Source organism: Varroa destructor, unplaced genomic scaffold (assembly GCF_002443255.2).
Source record: "Varroa destructor unplaced genomic scaffold, Vdes_3.0 BEIS01000004.1, whole genome shotgun sequence".
Classification (NCBI taxonomy): Eukaryota; Metazoa; Arthropoda; class Arachnida; order Mesostigmata; family Varroidae; genus Varroa; species Varroa destructor.
Window position 1 is genome coordinate 25,179,221 of NW_019211457.1, and position 22,325 is coordinate 25,201,545.

Here is a 22,325-nt window from a genome sequence, read left to right on the forward strand (position 1 = left end):
TTAACTGCCATAAGGTTTGAGCCCCTAGCTGGAAAGCGAGAAACTTTGTAAAAGCGATGACAGACTTGTTACTTTCTTCAACTGATGAATATCTATTGTTTAAAAACATTTTCTTTAATTAAATAAGCATGGAATATAATATCCTCATTACGATCAACACACATATATTTGATTGCTATGGTAGAATAATTTAGAGGTGGTTGATGAAACAATTCTGCAGTTATCACAGACTTCCCACTGATTTCTTTGAATACGTTCATTCACTTAGTATAATCACAGACGGAATAAATAAGCTCAGATTCGTTAGATTTAATCTTGACTAAGCTGGCTCATCTATGTAGCTTTGTAGCACATGAACCCACACGTACACCAATCGCCTTATCCGACCAGAGTAATAGCTGTCATCTTTTTAGTAGCAAATGACAGTGAATGCTTCAATTAGCCAGAAGCGCATGTTCAGCTTCTGTTCGACAAGCTTTTGTAACCAATGATATATATAATACGTCGTGGATATTTTCCTTGATGAAAGTAAGATTACCGTGGTCAATGCCGAGGACATTGCAGGGGGCAAATCAAAACAACGCTGATCATCAAGAATTTAGTCTGAAAGATAACCTAAGGAAGTACGTATCTGTACAAGTAAGATGCGTGTATTTTTTCCTTTAGCGTTCTACAAAAGCGTCTGTTGTTTACGTAGATTCCCATAAAGTTGTACCGGTTTTACAGAAGAAAAAAAACAAGCTAAACATTGCCTGATATGTATAGGATATACGTTGAACATATAAAAGTGATAGCTTTCGGTAGATGGTTTAGGTCCGAAATTGGGTGTGGATTAAGCACTATCTCATTTCGAGGGCTAGCACTTTGAACACTTAGCGTGCTGCAAGGAAAAACTAAGACGGTCTATTGGCCTAAAGAATAGATTGGGTTCACTCGAGAAACCTGCATTAAAAAAAGTTAATATGTTATTCTGTTATATTATATATTGCGTATCGTTATGTTGTATCTGATATGTTATGTTGAAACGTACAGAGACAGTTCTATAGCTTGCGCCAGGTAACGGGGGCTCTGTATTCTATTCTGAAACTAGGTCATTGCCAAACCCAATGCGCAGTCACAATATCAATCTTATAGTAATAATAATGGTAATAGAATTTCTTCAGAACAGAAATAGAGAGCGAAAATAAATTAAGAGCTACAGAGAAGAAAAGCCAGTTGGGCATTTTTTACGTTCAAATTATATCAAAATCCTTTTAGGACTTTTTTCAAAAATACCAGCATCGCGATATATCGATACAGTTTAACTAAGCCCTTCATTCTTATTCAAAAGGATTTTTCTTTCGAAGTCCGCTAGAAGTTTTTAGATATTTTTATTATTAATGGTAATATATTTGTAGGTTTTACACGGAATATAATAGTATACATATACCCTACTTGAGAACTGAATTTACGCGATTTCTATGCAAATTGGAGTTTTGTAATCAAATAAAATACCAAGAATCGACATCCGATTTCTGACGTTATATCAAGCGTTTCGAGTTTTACGTCTGGCGCTTAAGCTGTTATGCGTTGCTTTAGAAACGTTTTATTAACAGCTACGCAACTAACTGCATTTTATGTTTTTAAATAGCATAGACACCTATACTATCGTGTATTATTACTTTAAAAGATACAGCCGTTTCAAATGCACTTTACTGCTAAGCTTAATAACTTGATTAACTTAAAATTTAAAAAAAAAAAAAGAAAAAAATAAAAACTCGAATCTAAAGTGGAGCTTTTAGTAAGAGCTACGTAATGCTGGCGGTGGTAGAATTTTCAGATTCTACTAGTCTTAGACTCTTGTTTTAGATTTCACCCGTTTCTGCTCTATGCTACCTGTCTCAATTGAGGCCGCTGCCAATCGAAGAGAACTTGTAATTCCCTGTACCCTGAAATACTGCCAGCTGGACAAACTCTTATCCTTTAGGAACTAGCTACGCGGTCGTCGCATTATAACAATGAAGGTGGCCTATCCAAGTACGCTCATACGGAAATATATATTGTACACAACCAGACGTCCGCATCAGGTCGCACTGAGACGTAAATAATAGGCCACCTAACTTATATTTGCGAATCTGTAATTCAGTATATTTACTCAGTATATTTCGCACGCCGGTGATATCATATGCGACTCAATTCGAAGGTGCCAAACTTCACAGTGCAGAGGAACCGGAAAATCGAAATTATACGTATGCCAGTAAACTACACGATATGCAATATGGTAACTACTGACAAGCTGAACGGCTAACTAAGGCAATACTAATATTCACCATAAGCTTGAATGAATAGCCACGGCCTACGTCTGAATAGTAATAAGGCAACTAGTCCGCAAAATTCGTTGCTACTCAAATTCGTCATTACGTGAATTTACTTGCAATAAACTCATACCCTCATAAATGTCACCACAGCCTGGGAGGCATATCACAGTTATAAAAGCGACGCCAACTTGCGTTGGTTTCAGCCGGCCGTCCTTTAATCTTCCCCGAGCCATTTTTTCCGGGCGTTTCCCATACCCTAACGCAAGGTATTGTCGCCGACGCTTCCTAATACTGCACCCTCAATCTGACAAGACTTAAGGTGGTAGGCCAGCACAAAACTTAGTTGCCACATTTTCTACCGCCCGCTTTGCCATGCATTATAATTGACTATTCAGGGCCCGGCCGAGCAGAGCCGCAACCGTCTGGTAGCGAGAAAACCAATGTCTTTTGGCTGCTCGCACTATGTAGGTAGGTCTCTCCTGCATGCGAGCATTCGTTGCCATACTGCATAACGGCCGCTGTCGCTGCCAAGATGTGATATGGCCGCCACGGCAGAACCATAGTAGGCAAGCGGTAAAGGCCCTCTCTCAAAACTTACCCTTTCTTCTTCGGAAACAGTAGCCTTCCTCTATCGATCTGCCGGCAGTGCGGACCGTCCGGACAGACCCATGCGGTGACCGTGCCTATCGAAGGGCTACTTGCCAAAAGCAGTCCTGCGGTCGGACGTCGTCGTGCGGTAGCTGTTGGGCACACGGTTAATTCTTCTGTTATTGTTGTTAGTTGTGGTCTGGCTGTTGCTGACGTTCCTGCCACCGTCAAGATTACCTCGCTGAAGAATTAAGCTGCATCACACGTCTAATACTGTGCTTAATAGGTGCGTTCTTTGTATAGTATATAGGCGCAGTGACCGAGACGTAACAAACCAGAGTTACTTTTTTCCTCTCTCATAAATCCACAGAGTGACTGTCTCGCGTGCATCTAGCTCCATTAATGGTGACACAATTCCGTTTTAATTGAGAAGTGTTTAGACTGTGTTAATCTATTTGTCACCGGCTGTTTTGAGTTTGGAAGACTCTCCGATATTTCATTTCTTCGCTCGAGGAAAGCTTCTGATACCGAGTTCCCCCGGATACAGCATCGTCATATAGCTTTGTCTCTGGACGTGACACAGTCGATTAGCGGAAACTCCAGAATCGCCTCTTTCGGAGCTCAACATCAGCTCGCTAAAGTCGCAACCACAGACTGCCTGCAATAAGCCGACATCGGCTTCACCGAAGTGAGTGCACCGTCGCCTTGTAGGTGTCCTCTCGTTTTAGCGGGTTCAGCGCAAGCGCACGTTTTCTTGACACGTGCTTCCCGTGCCGCCTACCGCTGCTATCGCAGCCGCGAAGAACTGTCTCTGCTGCCGTCATCTCTCTAGAGCAGTGACAGCAGCAGCAGCAGCAGCAGCAGCAGCAGCAGCAGTGATAATCGTCTGGCCGATTCGTCTGCCTACAGCCCGCCATAGCCCGATCTGGCGTTCCAATCAGCTGGCGTCTCGCAAAAAGTAACGAAGAAAACGAAGAAGTAGTAACGGGACTGGTGCACAGGAATCATAACGGTTGGGCGACTGTTTTGTTTATTGTCGTTGCTGTAGCGTTGTTGTTTCTGTTCATGCAGTATATAGGGTGTTGAAGTTGTTATTGTTGGTATCAGTGCCTGTCACGCTTGTTCTCATTGTCTAATTGGAATTTGTGCTTACTGCCTACTGAACGGATTACGCTCCCCGCTGCCATCATCGCTTGTAGCTGCCTGTTCGTGCCGGTCAAAACAGATAGACGGAGAAACAGTGATAGGAAAAAATATTCATGTGTCCTGTTTGTTGATTACACGAATGACGGCGAACTCTCTGTGAAACTGGGATAAGTAAACGGAAGAAGCGGCAAGCCAACAATCGACACCGAGCGTCGTGGAACGTTTATCGACGGTGTAATTGCATAGGTACCGTGAGTCACCAGGAGCGCACGCTGCGTAAGTGTTCGGCGACACACACAAAAACGAAATGAAGTAATCGAGCGCTAGCTATGATAGGAAAGGGTGACCTGTGAGCTTGTAGCTGTCAATTGTTTATAGCGCTCTTGCGTGTATGTGTTTTTGTATAAAATATCGATAAAAACGAACGGTAATTACGAAGCAAGAACAAATGGCGGCGACAGCTACGATTGGAGTTTTTGAAGAGCTTATGTTCCAGTTCGATGATCTTGGCGATCTTGATAGTTCGACCCAGCCTGCAGATGACGAGCCGTTATCACCGCCCAGCGACGAACAAAACTGTGAGTGATCCATTAATTCATATTTAGTTAGCATGATCATTTACTTAATACAATTTACTAATAGATCGGCGATGCAATGACGCGTGCTACAAAAATAAAAATCCCCATAATAGTTTACTATTCTAAGCGAAACGAGTGGGAGGTGTCCATGCGTCGTATGTGCATATTTAAGCGGCGATGAGCCTCGACCTCCAAGAAGTAGCAGTGATCTCAAGGATTGGCTTCGAAGTGCATCAGAACTTCTACCGTAGGGCCAGTAAGCTCTTATAAACTGAACCGTCATTCGTAACCACAACGCTATAATCATACCGGGTTTAACCTATCCATAATATATGCGACGTGTGTTGCTTATTACGAGCGTATGTGCCTACAGTATATATAAACTGTAAGCATAGACGAAAAAGTCGTAGCTGCTTCTTTAACTGCTTCGGACGTTCTTCTATGAATTGCAAATCCTTCTTTTAGGACCATGGCAAAGGCTTTGGTCAGAAAAAAATGGAGATCACAAAAAGTTGTACTGAGTAAAATGGCTGAAAGTTAGTTGAAGTTAAAATTTAACATTGTAATGAATTTCGAACGTAGTTTAAAGCGAGAAACCTGTTTTTAAATGTTCAACGTGTTCAACCAAGGCTTGATTCAAAAACAAGATTATCTACTATAAATGCATGTAGGACATTATTCCAGATGGACTGCAAGCATCAGAGTATCGCAATACAACTTATTTTTGATACAGTCGTCAATCCTCAAAATTAATTGTTTTTAGCATTATGTTTATCTGAGCATGGACACTCGCTTTAATTATTACTTATGGCTGTCTTGAAGTTGGTCTGATCCTGTATAGTTTGTTTAGCTGCTCCGATATATATAACTTGAGGTTAGTGCTAAAAATATTCTCATATAAATTGACCAAGTGCACTTTGTATCCAAAGTATATGAGCCGAAATTGAGGAACTATAAAGACGCATTAAGTAAAAATAAACTCATTATATGTTATATCATGTTGGACAAAAATGGTCATCTAATGAATGTCTTGTTCTTCTACCTATCAAACAACAACCACAAGTTCATGACGATAGCTGTCCACAACAGCGTAGGGCTTTTGAAAAAAAATAGCTAGGGACGAACGCTTCATTTGTAAGGGGGTCAAGCGCGATTTCGACTGAAGTAAAAGCCGGTTGTATACGTGCGCCGTTTCTTCATCTGTGTGTAAAAAAAATAGATACATCAACTCGTTGTATCTTAAGTAATGTTAGGGTCCACGCTAAAGACAACTGAATGTTCATAAAACCTGTATGATTTAGCCAGTGGTCCAACTGGTCTTTGTGCGTCTAGCTTCCAAAAATTAGGGAAACAATAATATTATAGCATTTTCTATTTAGTAGTTGGCGCATAGAGCTATGTAAGGCTTTTGGCCTGCGTGGTCATCTAAATAACGCATCTGCTTTCAGAATAGGGTAAATAGGAAACAATTCTTCTTCTACCAAAGGATTACGTGTGCATATAGGTCACATTCCCTCTAACCATCAACCTTTGCAAAAAATGTCGATGAATAAATATACAACCGGTCACACTACACGAATTAAAGCCAACTATACGGTATTACCCTGTTAAAAATTCTGTCGATGGTCCCAAGTTTTTTGAATTGCCAAAGCTTGTTGTCGTTTTTCGGCCGTGCTATCACATATCGCCTATGCGACGTCTTTATATGTCTGCAGTACTTCTGACGCCAACTTTTAAAAGGTCTTTTCTCGTCTAGTAATGGAAAATATACGGAGAACACACAGAAATATGGTTTACTAATAATATAAAAAAACGGCAAGGAATTAATTAGGGTATCTCAGTATAAAGCTTCTATGTCAATATATAGTACTTGTAATGATTGAGGATAAGTCTACAATTAGTCATAGCGCCAATGCTGATTTTTTTTTGTAGAAATTAATCTGAGATAAATTTTGCCCAATGCATCTTTTAATAAGACAAAAACTGCAGAAATTGTTCAGAGGCTAGTTTTGTTCAGCTAGAAAGTGTAAGCAACTTTGTCATAGATCTCTAGTAAAAGTAATCGTTTCGTCTCTCAGAAGTGTACAGCAAGCTTCTGGAATCTGCGTTACGCCGGTGTAGTAATGCTTGCTTCGGACTCAGTTCAATGTGACAGATCAAACTACTATCGAAGGTTTTTGACATCGATCCGTTACAGCTTCGTTGCAGTGTTTATAGACAATAATTTTACCGTACAAAGGAGAAGCATATGCGATTATAGCCTTCTTTGCATTAGCCTGCGCTTCAAAAAATCTGTGCTAGCATTGTGGTTAGTTCCTAATCTTGCTACGAAGGAAAATCAGACACTCCCGAACCAGAAATATCCTTGTAGAAATGCTCCGTCTCGAAACAATTTTTAGTCCAACAAGTACCATGCGTTTGGCAAAATTTCAAAGATCAGGTAAGAATTAGATAGGTGATTTTCGCACCAAGGGAGAGCAGAGCTAAACGTATCAGGACTGACTGTACAGCCCTTGAACGAGGATGACAATGAATGTAACGTGAACGATATATTACAATGACCGTTTGCTAGTCCGTATCACCAAATTATCAAATGTTGTGTACTCTACAAAAAGAAACTGTACGTCTGTAATATGTCTGTAAAGCACAGTATAATGAAGGTCATAATAAGGCTATTCAGCAATGGATCATCTTGGGTATCTATGTGCCGAGCACGAACTTAGTCCTAATCAGTTTTTTTTCGAAGCAGTGCGCTAGCAAATAGATACATGCGATACAGAGCGCCGAATCCTGGTCTCATTTTTCGCTTCGACAGCAAATTCCACTGCATGATGATGTTCGATGGTAAACGGCCGAAAAATACAAGACGTGATCAGATGAGAAAAGCTCAGACGACCCCAGTTCATTGACATAAGCATCGATATCGTTACAAGTACGCTGTCTTTTTTGTTGCTTCTCAATGAGACGGCGTCCTGTGACACTGTTCTCGAAACAATTCGTCATAATTTCCAGAAATAACATATTCATACGTATTTACGTAACGTTAGCTATTAAAACATTGCGTTACGTGAAGTGTGTTTAGATAATGTCGAAGTTTTCACGATGTGGGTACTAAGCTTTTGTATATCATACTGCAAACCTGTATCGACTCAACGATGGGGTCAGCGAGTCTCGATAAGCCAGATTGTAGAACGTCATAAAATAGAAGCTCGAAACCGCTTAGGCTCGAAGATACTTGATCAGCCATTGTCCAGAGGAGTGAAAGATTCCTACAAGTTCTTGCGGAAATACTGAGTTAATGATAAAACGTAATTACGATGTGTGGGCTTGAGAGGGATTGAAAGAAGATTTGACCACAACCATTATAAAAACAACGAATGCGAGGTTTTGATGCTAAACTTTTTAAAAAAACTTTCCTGCAAAAAAAGGTTATGCTCAGTAGTAAAGCAAAGTTATTCCTGGGCCAATCAAAGACGACAGCCAAATATCGGCTATATCTTACCAACTCGTATTGATATAAATCCGGCATTGGTAGATATCGTAAGAAGATTGCTAAGGACCTATTAAAACAATTGATCTAATATCTTTCTCCAGAAAATCCAACGACAATTCAATATATCATGAAAACTCACTTTAATCAAGAAACTTTCACTCAAAATCGTGAAACTTTTTTTTTTAAATTCAAATCTAGGTGATCTAATTATTAGTGATACCGTATCAAGATTTTTTTAGCTCAGCGCCAAAGCTTTGATGCAGCAGATCACAGTAGCTATGCAGAATATAATTATTATTGTAATTTACGAAATTGGTGTGGAAAACCGAGAAGGCTGATTTTTCGGAAAGCGGCCTGCCCGCTTCACTTGTCCCGTTGGCCATTATCTATCACCGAACAGCTAAGAATCGTTCCTCATTCGTATGGCTTCGCTCTCCCTTGTTACTGCCACTGTATCTGAACATATGAAATCTCCGATAGGAATCTGTTGATGAGATAAATCGAACGTTTAATGTTTGTCAGCTGCAAACACTGCTATAGCGTAACCCTTTCGTTTTTCCTAGGCGTCACATACGAACAGACGCTTCAAGCAGAGTGGCCAACTCGCGGACGACTGTTGTGCAATCGACACTATATTTATTATAAGTTTCGTTTTATTTGATGCGTAGTCACCTTCACAGCTGCCAGTACAGTTACTGCTGCTACTACCCTTTGATAGTCTACGAGAACGGTTGGGATTTGATTGTAGTTTCCGTGCATGGATCCCTGGGTAACTCCTTCGAAGGGCCTTTTCATTGAAACGCGTTCCATAGCCTAATAGTTTAATAGTGAGCAACTGTTGCCGAAAAAGTAGCTATCGAAAACAATCGTTGAACTATTCGGTGATTTCGATCTCCCGAAATACGCAATGTAAACAACCAACCGGTTATGAAATTCCCCGATTGCCCCCTTCATTTCGGTGATGATTTCACGGCCGTCAAGAAAGTGCGTTCTTAATGCACTGGCTTCGGCAAATCATTGCAGCATCGACGATTGTTGTTTAATGGGAAATCTATTTCATTAAGATTCGTGTACTGTGTTGCTCGCGGAGAAGGCAAGAAGTAAACTGGATGGCAAAAGGCGATCGTCGACTTCGCGGTTCTTTATCGCTGGTGTTGGCTTCAGTACTTCAGACCGAGAGCAAGGTCTTGACAACAAGCTAGTCTCTAGCATGGAAACAAAACAAATCGTTGAATTTCGGAACGACGCGAGACGGCTCATATTAGGAGATCGCATAGAAGCCATGCAAATTCAGCGAGGTGATATTTTACATTCATCCATTCATTCATCCGTTGCCGTTCTAATGCGTACGGCCATAGTATATCGCTAGTGTTTGTCTTACCGTCAAACGTTGCTGAAGCCATTTTTCTGCTCGTCGGTTTCACTCATCCCTATTTTACAAGGGGACCAGCATGCAATATACACACTCGGCAGCGACAAGAAGCGGAATTCAGGTGTAATCGAGGAGTGAGGGTACTTGAGTTGTTGCCAAGAATTCGCTGTTGCTGGACATGAGCGTTGCTTGTGGCGAGTGCTATGACAGGAGGCGACGGCTACGATAGACGGCGAATTCGCGACGCGGTCACCCGATGCCACGAATGATCTTCGGCTGGACGCCACTTGGTCGATGGCCGTTCAACAGAGCCTTACAACATCCTACTGGTTATGATCGTAGCAACGCTTACAGTGGTATAGCAGTGCCTGTGCAGTAGTAAGTGACGCCGTTAGCAGCAGCATCGGCGGTCAGCTGCAGGTTTAGGTGCATTTTAGCCCTTAATCTTTTATTTACGCGATCTCATTAAGGCAAAAAACTACAATAAGTAATAACAGTGTATTCACTAACCCCAATAACGCTGCACAGACGGCATTGTAAGTGAGCTACTTACAATGGCTCCCTCACGACGTCGTCATATAAGACGGTATGTAGACGTGAATTTAGCGTTTGAAAAATCATTTCATCCTAGAACATGACAACGCTCTGGCCGACCATGTTCCCATGGTCGTCGAAAGATGGCCGTTGGATCCAGCCAATTGGAAACAAAGGAAGAGAAGGCAATGGGTTTTATTAAATGGTAAGCGGAAAAAGACTCCGGCCTATAGTCAAAGTGAAGTGTAATAACTGCTAAATCTCTTTATGTGCAGCATAAATGGAACCTTAGAGAGGCTAAAGGTGCATCTTTCACTTATAATGATTATGAAATTATTCATACATTTAAAGGAGACACTTGCGAAAATTACTGCCGAGCGATTCCAGCGTCTGTTTGAAGCCGACGTATCGGCGAATATGGCTGCTAAACTGAATAAGCGTGTCCATGATGGACGCTCCTGTTAGCGCATGTAAACGAATTCCATCCAAAAATCTGTTTACATCTAGACGCAGCCTATGAACAAGCGACATGGAGTTTCGTGCCCAATTATCCCATATGACGCGTATGCATCGTAAAGGGAATGGGAAGTCTTATAAAAAGGAGCCTAGTATAATATCTTAAGGACACAAGAGTGTTCTGATAGAAGGGTGGTTAGATTAGGTAGACATTAACCCGCGAGTTTATATCATGTTCTTCTATAATCGAACCATATTTGTGGAGTGCAAATTTTTTCCTTAGTCACTAGACGGAATCAAAAGGCAGTTATCGACTGGCTGGACTGACATCGACTAAGATGACGATGACAAATTCTACACTCAAGAACACCGCAGATCGACGAAACAACAATAACTTAACCAAATGAGAGGTTACTTTAAAACGCAAAAGATAGATTACCAGTAACAATCAACAATCATTTTGCTAAGTATCAGGCGCCATCTTTACACGATTCCTGCGTGGTACACACATGGTGAGAGTTTCACGAGTATAAGAACTCTTTTTGACTTCCTAACGAAGCTGTTTGGCCTCATCAAGCATCCAATCTACCACTGCAAAGCTGTTAAAAATTTTAATTATAATTAAAGTAAATGCCATAACCAAAGATGTCAGATAAAAACCAATGCAAGTATAAATTCATCCCTGGTATCATCTTGTGACGGTAATTTGTTGATGTTACATTTTTTTACGGGTAAACGGTTTGGCAGTAAGTTCGATGGTCGACGGGCTACGCTGAGTAGAAGGCCTCAATATGAACAGTGGAAAGTATGATTTTCTCTTGCTATTAATGCTGTACGATATTATTATATTATGGCCGCTGATGGCGGATCCTAGATATTTATCCGGATGTCGTTGTGATGGCGTCTAGAAAGTTGACGTCACGATCAGATTAGTTCGTTTGTGGTCAGTTGAACGGTTGTGTCAATACATGTTGCACTTCCTTTTGACATGAAACGCCCATCTTGTGTTTTCCCAGTACAGCTGTTCTGCGTCGTCAGCAGCTTCGTTTCATTGCAAAAGGTACAAAGGCATCAGCAAATGACACTTCATCCTCTAAGTTTGTCAATATATACCTGGCTGTTAGGTGGTTGGGTTTGGAAGTATTAATACAAATTTCAATTAAAGCATTGTTAATTCCTGTTAGCGTTTTCTTCTGCGTGCTATTATACTAAGTCTAAATGACTGTTTTCCTTATACTATTATAATGTTCAGGAGGATGTTGGCTATAGAAACTCGCATGTGTACAAATATTATGAAATCTAGCATACATCCTTGATCAGCAAATGTTAAGGCACGCTGCGGGTTTCTTCTGTCCGTTGTAACATGGAAAACGAGGGAAACATTGGCGAGTCAATTGTCACTGCTAACAGCTGTACTGTGTGCCTGGATTGTGATATTTTTCATTAGTTGTACTATAATAAAAAAAAAAGACAAAACTTTCCACATTCCCTAAACATCACTATGATTACTGAATAACTTTGACCTCTCAGCCAGGTGGTGGAGACAAAGGTCGTCAGCAAAGCCGTGTAAAACTTAGACGCCACTTTATATAAACAAAAGGTTGTGTCTGGCCGCAGGAGTTGTCAATTTTTCTCTAGTTGGTAACTTGACTTCATAAAAATAGTCCTCATATGCTTTAGGCTGTAAGTGTACACGGTACATTCGGAAGAGCTAACACGTCCACGTAGTTCACGTGCGGATGGACTAATCGGTTAGTCAATCATATGGACGGATGTAGATGGCTGTACCGGGTGAACCAGTCACTACCTGGCGATTTTGCCCACTTCAGCCGCTATCCAACCAGCCTCTGGCGTGCCTCCAGCTCGATCAGCTGTGTTCGCCGGCGAAGATCTTTGTCTGTGTTGGATCCTTCGGCCAGCCCGACTTTACCGCCAGTGCTGCAGCTCTTATCGACGAGGCTAACGTTGCTGCCGCTAGAGTCGACATTAGCAAACGCAGAACTAGTATCACTCAAGGCAGTCGTTGTTTTTATTAGCACCACTATAAAGGTCCGAATAAAAAAATATCTTTGTTTCTAGCTCACAGCAGAACTGATCGCAGCGGCAACGTTTGCGGTCAAACGTTTCAACTGGCGATTTCGTTTACGGCAGGGGCGAACGGTCGCAGACCGTTCCAACTAGTAGTAACCGCGTCGACCCACCGGGCATCGCTGCTACCTGATGCTTCTACCTATGAGATTAGTATAGGCTCTAGCAGGTTGTGAGTTCGCGTGTACGATCTTTGGTCGCTTCGCTTGCTAACTATTACAACTAAAAGTATTCCTAATAATTCTACAATTTGGTTAAAACTAGCAGCAGCAGCAGCGGTGGCGGCTTCGAAATTAAGGGTTGACAAGAAGGAAAAAGAAAATACGAAAAAAAAATTCGGCGATGACAGCAACGAAGTAGCGTACAACCACCTGCCGCTGAAGCAGGCTTCCTTTTTCGGATCTTCCTTTTGATTTGCAAAACGGAACAGATGCCGTTTAACCGCCACTGAACACCTGCGTAGCCACAGTTGCGATGGCGTTGACTGCCTCTAGCCAGCAGTCGGTCATCCGCTGCTGTTCTTTTTCTATTTTTTGCTATTTTCTTTACGATATTGGTTGTACATACCTTGATGGTGACGACAAGTGTTTTTTGTCGCTGCATCCCGGGAAAGGACTCAGACGAATTCCCGTTGCCATCATTGTTGTCTTGTGTAGTATCGCAAGCAATCTGTCTTTGCCAAATGCTGGCTTAGTTTGCCGGTCAGTTGCGGTTCCGCGCATAGCACAACGGCTTAAACACACAAACAAACAGATCGAGCCAGCAAAGCGATGCAGCTCAATTGCGTTGTGACGGTCCTTTGCCATGGCTTTCGTTGGCTCCGGCTGATGTGCTTTCCTCCAATGCATCCCCCGGCTGCGTCATCGTCAACCATCGATGACTGCTGAACTACAGCGTATTTGGGCCGATGAGTCAGCGACGCGCGCTTGTTGCGCTGACTGGATGTACCACTTGTTCTACGAATAGAACGGCAGAGATCAACGGAATTCTTCGAGATTTAGCGTTCAGCGGTCACTGCCAGCCGTAGCTATGGCCAGCTACGGCTGGCGTCGTGGCCACTCGCGGCTTCTGCTGACGCCACGCCGGTGTTCGCCTAAAGTGAAAGTTTTCTTCAACGTTTTTCGCCGCGACGTCGCCATCATTATCGACAACGCCGTCTTCGTAATGGCTACAGAAGCAATCCCGTTACGCTCGTAACTGACGCGTCGTCAGCCGTGGTGTACGCTTGGCGGGATCAATAGCTGGCCGGCACTGCTAGCCACCGTTATCATGACCCTTGGCAACCAATAGCACGTGTGCTTCTTTTTTCGAGGTGAGAATAGCTGTATTTGCGAGTACTACGGAAACTGCTTACTTCGTCGTCATCAATGCTGTTGCCTCTGCTGCTGACAAAAAATGGGTGCTGCGCTAACAATTTTAACAATAGCGAAGCGGCACCTGGGCTGAGGGCTGGCTATAATGATGACAGTGGTCCCACGGGCGGACCGATACAATAATTCAGTTGTAATAGATCGGATAGTACTCATTTGGTCGTGGAAATGCCTCAAGCCAGATAGGCTGTATGTAGGTTGACTATGAAAAGATAGCCTGAATCGAGATACTGATAGCTGACCTGCCGAAGTTCTTGAGGTGTGAACAAGTCAGTGTTAAATGGTAAGGAAGAAGGCTGAAAGCTGACGAGTTAGAATATGTAGTTTCTGTTGTTTAATGTTTCGTGATAACTAGCTCTAGTAATTATTCGTTTCGATCTTGTCTCCCCCTTTACGAAATGAGTGTTCCAATAATGAGAGCTGCGGTCACGCCCTTTTATTTAATCGTGAATACTTAATGTGAACTGAAGGCTGGTACAGATGAAGCTGGTAGTTAGAAGAACAAATTCTGAATCTGAATGAAGCGGATTGTAGATGATCATAATGACAGTGTGACTTTGTTCTTCTAAATCATTTTAGCTTTACACGATTATGACATGATTTGAAAATTTCAGTGAACAGGTCGCCCAATCTTCATTATTCAAGTTAATAAATAGAAATGATGTTACTTATAAAAACATTTTTTTTTAAATGTTTAAACTGTAAACCATATAAAAACTGTTCCAAAAAATGGAAAAATAAAAAAGTTTGTCCCGAGAGTGTGAATCGATTCGTATTTCCCTTGCAATCTGTGAATGAGATAGTCGAGAGTTACCCGTCCTTGGCATCGCTCCGACGGCAGCAATCCCGCCAAACAGCGGATGGTTGAGGTCAACAACTGTAAAGTCTGCATCTGCAAGTTCTACTTTTGTAACATCATCCCTAACTAACGAAGTAACTGGCCTTCACGTAGGCGTGGGGCAGTTATTTTGGCTAGAAACTTTATTGTTTCATTGTAGAACAGGTGCTTTGCTACTATATATATTTTCATTTTACGGACGTAAAGGGGTAAACGTAGTGTCAGTACCACATTTTTTACATACACACCTCACCTAAATCTTTTTAGATGAGGGAATCGAAACCACAGTAACAGGTTACCAAGTATGGTGTACGTGTTTCAATATCAAATTGTAGAACAATGTGAGTTGATCATGCGTCTACTTGAAGCAGAAAAGCACGACTTCTTGTGGCGGTAAATACGTTTGGTGACGTTAAACTTATATAGGTTTTTACATATTTCACGATCTTCTTCGGACTAACCATTTAAGGCTATATCTGTTGACAATGTGATATGAGGTTCGAAGTAATAATTAGTAACAGCTGGCTTAATTTTCAATCCGTTTGTCTTAAGCAAATTTTTTTCAAGCGCGAAAACTAATTGCCTGTGAAGAAAGAACGTCACTCTGATCGATACAGAAAGGTAAAATTGCTGATAAAATGGATAAACGTCAGTCGTATCTTCAAAGTTATTGATAAGCGTTTGCCTCATGTAGACCCAATGGTTGGAAATTGCTTACATCATTGATCTTTTCTTTTAGCACCTTCTTAAACCGTTACGATACAAATTTCGTACAATTTAATCGGTTCTATTTTTAATGGTACGTCATGGCATGAATTACAGATATTCGTGTTAGGACCATTATAGGAACATGGTGATATAATTATAATGGTACTTTCTTATTTATTTCCAGCAGATGTTAATTTTTCGTTTATTTAGAGTTCGATAGCTAAGCTCGTGTGCAACTATCGTTTTTAACAGGCGACTTAAGATCGAAAACTATGTAGAATTGACTTTATAAACACACAGGCACAGATAAAGGCAAAGGCACAGATATTCGTTAGTATTTGAGACACAATAGTCTAGCTATGTATATAATAGTAACCATTGCAGATGTATGCCCTGCACAGTTTGCTAAATGAGCAATGGATACTAAACTAATCAATGCGATAAGCTCTTTCATCCGTTTGTTATGGCGAAACTTCACGCCTTGATTCGTAGATTTCCCTTTGTCTCAAGAACCTCGATGTAGATATTTTGTGCCTTATGGTTATTTGGACTGAATTGCCGGTTTTGCGTAAATGTCGGATTATAATGAAGGTAGCGGAAAAATCACCTTCTGAAACGCAAGTTCTCATGTCCCAAGCGAATAAAAGCGTAATGATATACGTATGTAGAAGTTATTTGGCTTGCGCAAGGGGCATACTTCATGTTACAAGACGACGCGAAAAAGCAAAGCGTAAGCAAATAACTTGAGTGTAATAAAAATGAAATTTACCTGAAAAACTCGTGCAAATGCTTGAAGCTTTAAAGCCAACCTGTACGATTACAAGCCCCCAAACACTCGAAGAGTAGATTAATACAAGGATCACCACGTTCCGACAGCACACAGAGCCACCATAGCGGTGTCCGTTCGCCAAAGAGAACGCACCATTATGCAGTCATGCTGATAACATTAATGATTGCTTCCGGTCAATGGGAAAACGGCCAATTAACTGTTAGTCATTTCCTGCAATAAATTAGCAAGCCAAGACTAGAAGACAAAAATACGGGTATTTATCGGATTCCATGTACACTTATATAGGGAGAAACGTTTTAGTGAATGTTTATAAATGCAACTATCGTTTTTAAGCGGTGTTTGAAAGAACTGTGGCCCTTCCGAGAACAAAACAAACTGTTACGTCTACGGCAGCTGTCGAACCTGAACATGTCTACCTTTACGACGCAGGTAAGTTACCAGTCCACCAGAGACTGGCTCCAGATGTGCAGCTTTTCGATACTAATGCTGCCGCTGTACGGCATATCCGGGGTGATTGAAGTGCTCCTTATAGAATAGCCTCTCGCTTAAAGCTGATTTAGGGGAATCAGGGTCTTTCTTGAGAATGTCATACATTTTTTTCTACTGTTACCGTTGCCTTAGACCCCAGAAACCAGGAAGTAAGAAAAATGAGTCCTCTAAAATAATCAAGAATGGCGGTACCACTTGTTCCAAGATGGTACGTGGGGTTTCCGTGATCGCATGATGCAAGTCTTCCAATACCGCCACTGTAGCCCTATGCCGCTTCCTTTTTGGCTTTTGCTGTCGCCCTTCATTTTTGTTGAGAGGTGATAGTATTTAGGTCCTCGTTCGAATTTCGTTTTGCACCTTTTTTCCGTCAGTAAAATAACTCCTCGCGCACCATTTTAAAGAGGGAAATCTACACACACAACCAACGTCAGCTGAGACCTTTGGATAACCTAGAATAATACTAGAAATGGCGAAGAAAATGATAATGTTGCCCAGTTGATTGCAACGCAAACGGGTATACGGTGTGACGTTACACTGGTTCAGACAAAATGAATAGGTAGCATAGATTGCAAGAACGCCAGCGAAGCGTGGAGCAAAATGTAACCATTATTATGACTCGTTGCTGAATCTTGTTGTATGGAAGGGACATATTTTTATTATCCGTATCGGGAACGACGAGTTCGACTAGCCTTTGAAGACCACGAGGAATGACTGCGAGCTGATCTTGAGGAGGGTCAGCCGGTGCTGAACTCAATTAGCTTTTTTCAACACAACTTTTACTTAGGAATAAAAACAATTCAAATAATGGTACCGTTATTGCTTAACGGCTACTACATTAACAGAATCTGCACTTTGTGAGAAAACAGAATTGTCATAGTATTTCAGTAAACTTTGCGAAGAACCAAGTGCACCTATCAATGAGGTAATTATACTATCTAATGGGACAGAAGGAGAAGGTACTGTCTATATTATGTTTTTATTGTGAATGCTGCGAATATAGTTTGGCCACTGCGAAGATTAAGGTTGAATTTATTGTTATTGCATATACATAAGTGACTTAATATTAGGTACGCTCTACTTCTCCAAAGTTCCTTTAAAATATGGTCTTCACGCTTCACAACAGTGAGTATATGTGACAATGACCAGATCTCTATGGGGGTTTATGTAGAATTATGGCGTACTCACTACAGCATAAAAGACCATTTACATAATTTACACGATACATTCATTGTATGGAGAATTCGTATTCAAAAGCGAGAGAATGCTGTCCTCATCCCCACGTGGCAATCGGTGCGGCGTATTTTGTGCAATCGTATTATAGTAATTCCAGGAGAAATTGTTTGAAAATGTTTCTCTTGTTTTGTTGAAAAAGACTTGGAGATATTGAGCCTAATATAAAAGCATGTGAGGGTACGCAGGACCACTGTCAAGTGTCAAGCTGGACAAAAATAGTGTTGCAAAGTGGAATATTTTAAAATTTTAAATTTATTTAAAAAAAAAAAGACATGGTGGTTTTAAAAACATATTGGGAATTGTGACTTCTTGCTGAGAAGGCCAGAAGAACGAAAGGAATTCTCTGTGCCTTCTATATAGCTTCTCTTTCCTAATTACGAATATAACGAAATGGTAAAAAAAAAAACTCAAAAAAACTGCGCAGCTGGTCTCAGGCCATATTCTACTCCCCAAGATTGGGAACTTGGGAAACATGTTCTTCATTAAATATTAATTGACCGTATTAGGATTTGTGTTGCGACTTCGCATGTGTCAAAAGCGACCTCAGCAACTTGGCTGGCAACGCTATGCAATTCTCGAATATAAACATTCCTTATAAATACATCAAAAAACAGCTAGTCGGTATAATTGTTACCGCTTAGTGATCTTAGAGTCTGAGTTAAATTTGAAATTAATGAGTGCGAGTATTCTCCTTTACCTGCGTCCTATGATTCCTGTACTATTTCATATGCTTTCGCGGGTTTTTTTTTTAAAATTTTTCGCAATAGCTTCACGACGTCTGAGAAGTTGATGGAGTGCCGCCGTCCTCACAGAAAGTACGTGGTCTTGTGGTGTTTCATGATGCATCATCTGAACGGAGTAATTGCCCCACGTTTGTATAAACTGAAGTTTACCGACAGCCATCCCTGTGACACGTCCTGATGGCGCAGCAACTTGAAACCAGATGGCAGTTTATCACGTAATGCCATAATCATCATTGTATATATGGTGAGAGGAAACGGTGTGGCTCCAGTTGTTATATAATTGCATTTGCTGGCAGCCGGAAAATAAACACAGAACCTTTAACCAAACGCGTGCCCGAACAGACCGTTTATTGTAAATTCTCTAGTACGTCCTTTTCCGAGTAGCACACACACGTTGGACGACACAAACAAGCGATGTTCAAGGGTACGATCGAACTACAGCGTTTGCTTTCCTAACAGCGTCTACCTACATCTCGGACACGACTCCTTCTCGTCATGCGATCGTTTGACGTCGCTCTGATTAATGTATGTAAACAGTATTAAGAACTGTCGAAACCGCCTACAGATTCGAGTCAACTCAGTCAATTATCTTTAATGAATTTACATTTTTTCCCTACGTTCCTTCGATTTTTAATTCGTCTTATTTTTTTTTTAAATATTTGTTAATCCATTTGTACGATTACTAGCACGAAAAACGGCGCGGCGTTGAAGTGCATCGTACTCATTAACGGTGAAGTAACTTCTTTGTTCTATTAGCCAGTGGTAACTGCTTCCGCGCGTGGGAAAAAACGCACGCATGCCTGTTTTTCTTGTGAATCTTTTTATACTTAACTACGTTTAAAATTCTCTGTTTTTATCAAGAACTGCCACGATCTTTTGAGCTGATTGTAGAGGCTGGCTTTAGCCGATGCCCGGGCCTAAGTTAACACAACGACGGCAATACCGAACAACTATGGAGAAATCTCCAACATGTGTAGTACGCTAGCATGTGTAATATAATGTCGAGTCATAAGAACTCGTACATTCGAAAGCGCCGTGTGGCTTACCCTTATAGTAGCGACTGCCGCTTCGTTCAATGCTATGAAGCTGAAGCATAGACTTGGGAGGCGTTGGTTTCTCGACCTAGAAAGGGTGCCTAAAGGAACAGACAGCGACGGTACACATAGAATTGAGGGATGTAGTTTGCCGGGCGGCAAGTCGACTAGGATCGTAGCTAGTCGTAAGGAGATAAGCGATGGCGATATTTTGCGAGGCTCCGTATTTTCCCCAAGTGACCTTCCACATAAAGGCGCTTAAGGTTAGTCAGTCGATCGGCCACGTGACTTCAAGCAGGGGAAAAGACGTGGAGTCGGGGGGAGAAGGCAGAAAGGGCAGTGCAGGCAGACATACGTAGGATATCCCCTATAGTGACGGCGGAGACGATGCCAGACTAGTGGAAAATTTCCTGATGCACTCAATGCGCACGATACGAGGCGGACCCACTCAAAATAGTTGGCTAGACCGCCATGAGTGGCGCTCTTGTCTTCTGTGGAGATTACTCAAGGAACGCGGAGAGGTAGGGGGTTCAGCTGGGCAGCCTCGAGCTTGAGGATTTATTGCGTAAGGCGAGTTGGCCAGGACAAGAAACCACCCTACAACGCTGGACAGTCATCCTGAGTAGTTCTATCAACCAGCCAACGCAAGCTTACTTGCCCTATCTGGGCAACGTTGTAGACAACTAGCAAACAGAATAGAAGAACACTAGGGATGTTTGAAATGAAAAAATTAAAATTTCACTTTTAATTTAAGGAGAGTAAAAAATAGTAAAGATAAGAATACAGGTCCTAGCCTGTATATACATCGTTTGCAATATATGCACAATAATAATACCAATCATTTCACCTAAATACAAATGAATAAATGGGAATCACAGGGCAAAAGTTTATAGTTATATCGTGTTTGCAAAATCATGCCGGACGAATGTCTCACAGACGAGCGGAATTCGTACACTTCTAACATCTACAGCAGCGCAGGGCGAATGCGCGTTATGATCATCTGTTCCCTTCGGCCATCGGTGTATTTGAATTGGTGTTAGTCCCTGGTAGCGAATATGCATTGTCTATATATACACTCCTGTATTTGCGCCGGTGTTCTGTTTATGCCAGTGTTGAACCCTACCACTGACTCAAGAGTATTTGCTCAAAATGTATCGCTCACGGGGAAAAGTTACATTGCGAGGGGTCATGCATCGAAGGCCCAAACTCACACCTGACTAGACTGCTGTTACGATGGCAACAGCAGAAACAGTCGCCATAATCAATGGCCTGTCACCAATCAACCTGGTGTTATACACACTATGCGGAAGAGGTAAAACTGTTTTCTCAGCTTATTCGAGAAGTTCAAATGCCTTGGATAACGTTGTTAGCGACCAGACTGCCAGCATAGAGCCATCTCGGATAAGAAGCAAAAGCGGCCGTTTTGCCATTGCGCGCTGTAGTACGAAGCATCAGCCACCTCAACTGTTTCTTTTTAGTGTGCCGGTCATCTCGTGAACGGTTCTAAGTGATTCATTGATTGTCACAGAGCGGGACCGGCTAAGCAAGTAACGCCTCCTAGTTATCTTTGCCCAATTTGCTCATCAAACACTTCCGTGCCTTTTTAAGCTGTCAGTCTATTTATCATTTAACAATAGCTGCGTCTAAACATTGGCATTAGAAATTCCTTCTATATATTTTATCGTGGCATGTAAAAAAAACTTCAGGCTGTTAATATACATCCTGTTCTATAGATATTGTCCTGAGAGGGTTACGAATGACTATTAAAGTCCTTTGTTGCGGTCCTCTGAAGGATGGACAATCACAGCTGGGGACGTTAACATTAGCTAGATTTGTTGTCTTCAACAGCCTTCCATTCAGAGAATTCATCGCCTAGGATATTAACCGAGCTCTAAGTCCACAGGAGCCGAATAGACACGTTCCCAACACTGTTTATCGCCATATTTGTTTGAATATGATTATACAATATTACGTATTCTAAAGACCGTTATTACTTCGATTCTATCGTAGTTGTGCAATGGTAAATTTGCAGTAGTAGGTTCAAGGCTTTTTCTCCCATGGTCTAATCTGTTACCAAATACGCATGTGTCTCATCTCAATGACGCCAGCAATCAGCAACCGCCACGTGTAACCTTTTCAGGTACCTTCCTATAATATGAAGCAAGCAAGACTAGATCACGATTCCGGCACTCTTTCGAATGCAGCCAGTCAGTAGCCGAAGGAGACTCGTAAATCAGCTCGGCAGCTATATCACTGCCCACATTTCACTCATATCGCACGAACAAGAACACGATTGTCGCCAGGAGCTTCAGTGGCAACAGATGTTCAGCCCATGGCGCATTTCGGATACATTCATTCTACATGGATAATGACACTGTCAACGAATGGAAGAGCAAGTTGCTTGGCAACACTTTGTGCATGAGTGGACCACTGACCGTCGTGCCGCTACCTGTCTTAAGCAAGATGCAGATGCAATACTGTGGATGCGGCATAAAGAAGGAGGGTGCTGAAAGACTGTTGCTATTGCAGTCACCCAGAGCGTTAGCCAGCTCGCCATTCGGCGAGTTG

At 41.7% G+C, this 22,325-nt stretch overlaps 2 protein-coding genes across 2 annotated transcripts in view; one reads left to right on the forward strand and one right to left on the reverse strand.

The window, feature by feature from the left end:
- LOC111250098 (UPF0415 protein C7orf25 homolog) overlaps positions 1-13,317 on the reverse strand; it is a 34,361-nt gene extending 21,044 nt beyond the window's left edge. Inside the window, exon 1 of the mRNA XM_086987338.1 lies at positions 13,120-13,317. Within this exon, the coding sequence (XP_086843464.1) occupies positions 13,120-13,155 (36 nt within the window). The 5' untranslated portion in view covers positions 13,156-13,317. The remainder of the gene's footprint in view (positions 1-13,119) is intronic.
- The window catches only part of Pino (protein pinocchio), a 117,085-nt gene continuing 97,684 nt past the window's right edge, over positions 2,925-22,325 (forward strand). The window contains exon 1 of the mRNA XM_022804805.2: positions 2,925-4,609. Coding sequence (XP_022660540.1) covers positions 4,480-4,609 — 130 coding nt within the window. The 5' untranslated portion in view covers positions 2,925-4,479. The remainder of the gene's footprint in view (positions 4,610-22,325) is intronic.